Source organism: Rhagoletis pomonella, unplaced genomic scaffold (genome assembly GCF_013731165.1).
Source record: "Rhagoletis pomonella isolate Grant_MI unplaced genomic scaffold, Rhpom_1.0 Rhpom_scaffold_00002, whole genome shotgun sequence".
In the NCBI taxonomy this organism is placed as follows: Eukaryota; Metazoa; Arthropoda; class Insecta; order Diptera; family Tephritidae; genus Rhagoletis; species Rhagoletis pomonella.
In genome coordinates this window covers 101,605,846-101,609,092 of record NW_023458556.1, presented here as the reverse complement: position 1 = coordinate 101,609,092, position 3,247 = coordinate 101,605,846, and the positions used below count along the sequence as shown (strand labels likewise).

The 3,247-nt window shown below is 40.2% G+C and overlaps 1 protein-coding gene across 1 annotated transcript; it reads left to right on the top strand.

The window, feature by feature from the left end:
* The first annotated feature begins 1,410 nt into the window (after window positions 1–1,410).
* Window positions 1,411–2,937, top strand: LOC118756529. The gene has a single exon (XM_036491291.1). It carries the CDS (start codon window positions 1,411–1,413, stop codon window positions 2,935–2,937), a length of 1,527 nt encoding a protein of 508 aa, XP_036347184.1.
* The last annotated feature ends 310 nt before the right edge of the window (window positions 2,938–3,247 follow it).

Below are 3,247 nucleotides of genomic sequence, written 5' to 3'. Positions count from 1 at the left end.
ACTGCAGCAGGCTGAACTCCTACTTGAGTAGGTTGAATGAGGATGTGCCGAATGAGTGTCCGGCATGCGGAGAGACCCCACATGACTCGAAACATCTCTTCGCATGCCCGGAAAACCCGACAACCCTAACGGCCTTGTCCCTGTGGACAAACCCCACAGAAGCTGCACGCTTCCTAGGGTTGCCGTTAGTGGAACTTGACGACAACGACTGAGATACCAACCGATCTGGGCGGGGTTGTTGTAGCCGCTACAACAACAACAACATAAGCGCGGCCGAAGGCCGCCTACGCAGAAAGGTGTTCTCTGCAAAAGGTGTTCAGCGCCTTTTCTTCGCAACACAGAAAGAGAATTTTACTTTGTGAGGGTTATAATCGATAAGTGCGGCCGAAGGCCGCCTACGCAAAAAGAAGTTTATACACAAAAACCCTGTATACTTTTTTTCCACATTAATTCGATTTTTGTGAAAAGTATAAAAAGGTATATGTATATCATATTAAAGAGAAATAAATTCTCTATCAAATGACATCAAAATTGTCCAATTCCTTGAAGAGGTTTTCGAGAAATATTAATTTAAGAAAACGCTTAATTTGAACTTTGACCTTTAATAATTGTTGTAGTTGTTGTTTCCCAAAAAAAATAAATATACCTCAATGGTCTCTATCGATCCTATTTTTTTTTTTTAATTCGAGATTTGTAGGTATTGTGCATTTGTTCCCAAGTATTTAGGTAATTGGCTGAGATTTTCATTACGGAACCAATTGCTATTCTGCGCAAAGTAACTGATTTTTTTTTATGAAACACGGCGGGGATACTAATGGAGGTCTTCTTTAACTATATTTATCACTTTGACAATGTTGTTGCTAATAGGGGTTGACTTCCCGAGAGTGCACCACGCTTTGAAGAAAATGACTATGTGTAGAGGGGGTCGTACACATCACAAAACTGAAAACCGGACGGCGAGGAAACTCGTAGTTTACGAGTAATTTTGTTGTTAAAGTTGAAAATATCATATGATGACTGTATTAGCCTAGCGTTGGCAACCCTATGCATGTATGTATGTGTACGATTGCGACTGTCATCTCTAGGCGAGGATTTACTAATGAAGAGCTACACTTGTAACCATCAGTGAACAAAGACGTTTTTATTGAACCTACAACACAACATGGCGCAGCCGGTAGTTTAATTTCAACTACCCCTTTTGAGTATCGCTGGTTCAGAAATTAATATAGACTCTTGCCGGAAAACAGTTCAACGGCGTGTATTGAAAGCCAGCAGGGCTAAGCAAAAACGCAAAGCGAGCTCCAAAAATCTGCTCGAACACGTGTTTGGTGAAAAGTCGCAAACAAATAAACGTTGGCACGTAGATTTACTGCTCCGACTAAGGTTAAAGAGAAGAAAAACCCTGAAATAATGGAAACTTCGATGAAGACACCACCACCGTTGACATTCGACGGCTACACAAAGGAAAAATGGAAGAAGTGGAAACAGAAGTTCGACCTTTACATGAAAGCCACGGGGCTGGACAAGAAAGAGGAAGACCGCAAGGTAGCTGTGTTTCTGCACGTAATCGGGGACGAGGCACTCGAAAAATATAACACCTTTGGACTAAGTGAGGCGGATGACAAGAAACTCAATGCAGTGATAAAAGCATTTGAGGATTTCTGCTCCCCGAAAGCAAACGAGACAGTGGAGAGACACGTGTTTTTAACGCGCGCGCAACAAAGTGGTGAAAATTTTACGAATTACTTAACAGACCTAAAAACGCTAAGTGCCACATGTGGTTTTGGTAACCTCAAAGACAGCCTAATAAAAGACAGAGTAGTCTGTGGAATTCGCGACACCGAACTGAGGAACCGTTTACTGCGAGAAGAGAACCTAGATCTGGATAAATGCATACCGATATGCAGAGCAGTAGAACTGGCAGATATGCAAATGAAGACGATTGGTGAAGATTCGAAAATACACGTGATAAAGAGAAAAGTCGAGAACCACGTGGCAACCGGAAGTTCGCGGAAGCAGACCGGGGGCGGCGAAAACAGCAAGACGTATAGCGGCAACAACAAGGCAAGTGGTGGCGCTGGCAGGAGGTCGCCATCTTCGTCCAACCAGCAGCGGGTTTGCCAGAAATGCGGACGACATCATGGACTTCGCCAATGCCCAGCGTTTGGTAAAGTATGTAATAATTGTAAACGAAAAAATCACTTTGCGAGAATGTGCAAAATTAAAATAAACTCAGAGACTCGCGATGAAAAAGTAGATTCGTTGTATGTCGGTAGCATGGGGAGCTCTAGTAACGAATTAGATTGGACTGAACAGATTACAATAAATAATTTTTGCAAAATTGAGGTAAAGCTAGACTCAGGTGCTAGATGTAACGTCATGCCAATAAGTAAATTAATAAGTACTAAACTAAAAAGTACCAAGATTGTTAAAACGAATGTAAAATTAACTGCATATGGTGGCCAGAGTATAAGTGTTATTGGCAAATGTAGTTTAAATTGTAAATTTTCAAATAGAGAAAGGGCAGATTTAGAGTTTATAGTAACCGAAAATACTGATAACCAGCCGGTGATAATAGGTTTACCTAGTCTAATAGAACTCAACATTGTGCAAAGAGTTCACAACATAAAGGTAGATGATAATGGTTCGTCGATAGACAAAATATTAAATAAATATAAAAAGGCATTTGAAGGCATGGGTTGCATTACTAATTTCAAATATGACATTCAATTAAAAACCGATGCGAAACCTAACATTGCAGCCGGCAGGAAAATACCAATTGCACTAAATGACTTAGTGAAGGAAGAATTGTATAAGATGGAAAAAGATGGCATAATAAAAAAAGTTACTGAGCCAACTGAATGGGTTCACCCTATAGTAATCAGCAAAAAAAAAGAATGGTCAGATCAGAATTTGTATAGATCCAACTGCGCTTAACAAATCTATCAAAAGACAGCATACAAAAATACCTACCTTTGATGAATTGAGTTCTAGCATAGCAGGAAGCAAAATTTTTAGCGTGCTTGATGCAAACAAAGCATTTCACCAAGTCAGGTTAACAGAAAAAAGTAGTTACATGATGACAATTATTACCCCATTTGGCAGATATAGATACTTAAGAATGCCGTTTGGCATTAATTCTGCCACTGAAGTATTTCAGGAGTGTTTCGAGGAAATCTTTGGTGATATAGAGGGCGTTGACATTTACATTGATGATGTTAGGATCAGAGGCAAAGACCATGAAGAA

Coding starts and splice junctions, on each gene's coding strand:
- LOC118756529 (XM_036491291.1), top strand. CDS start 1,411: ATGGAAACTTCGATGAAGACACCACCACCGTTGACATTCGACGGCTAC.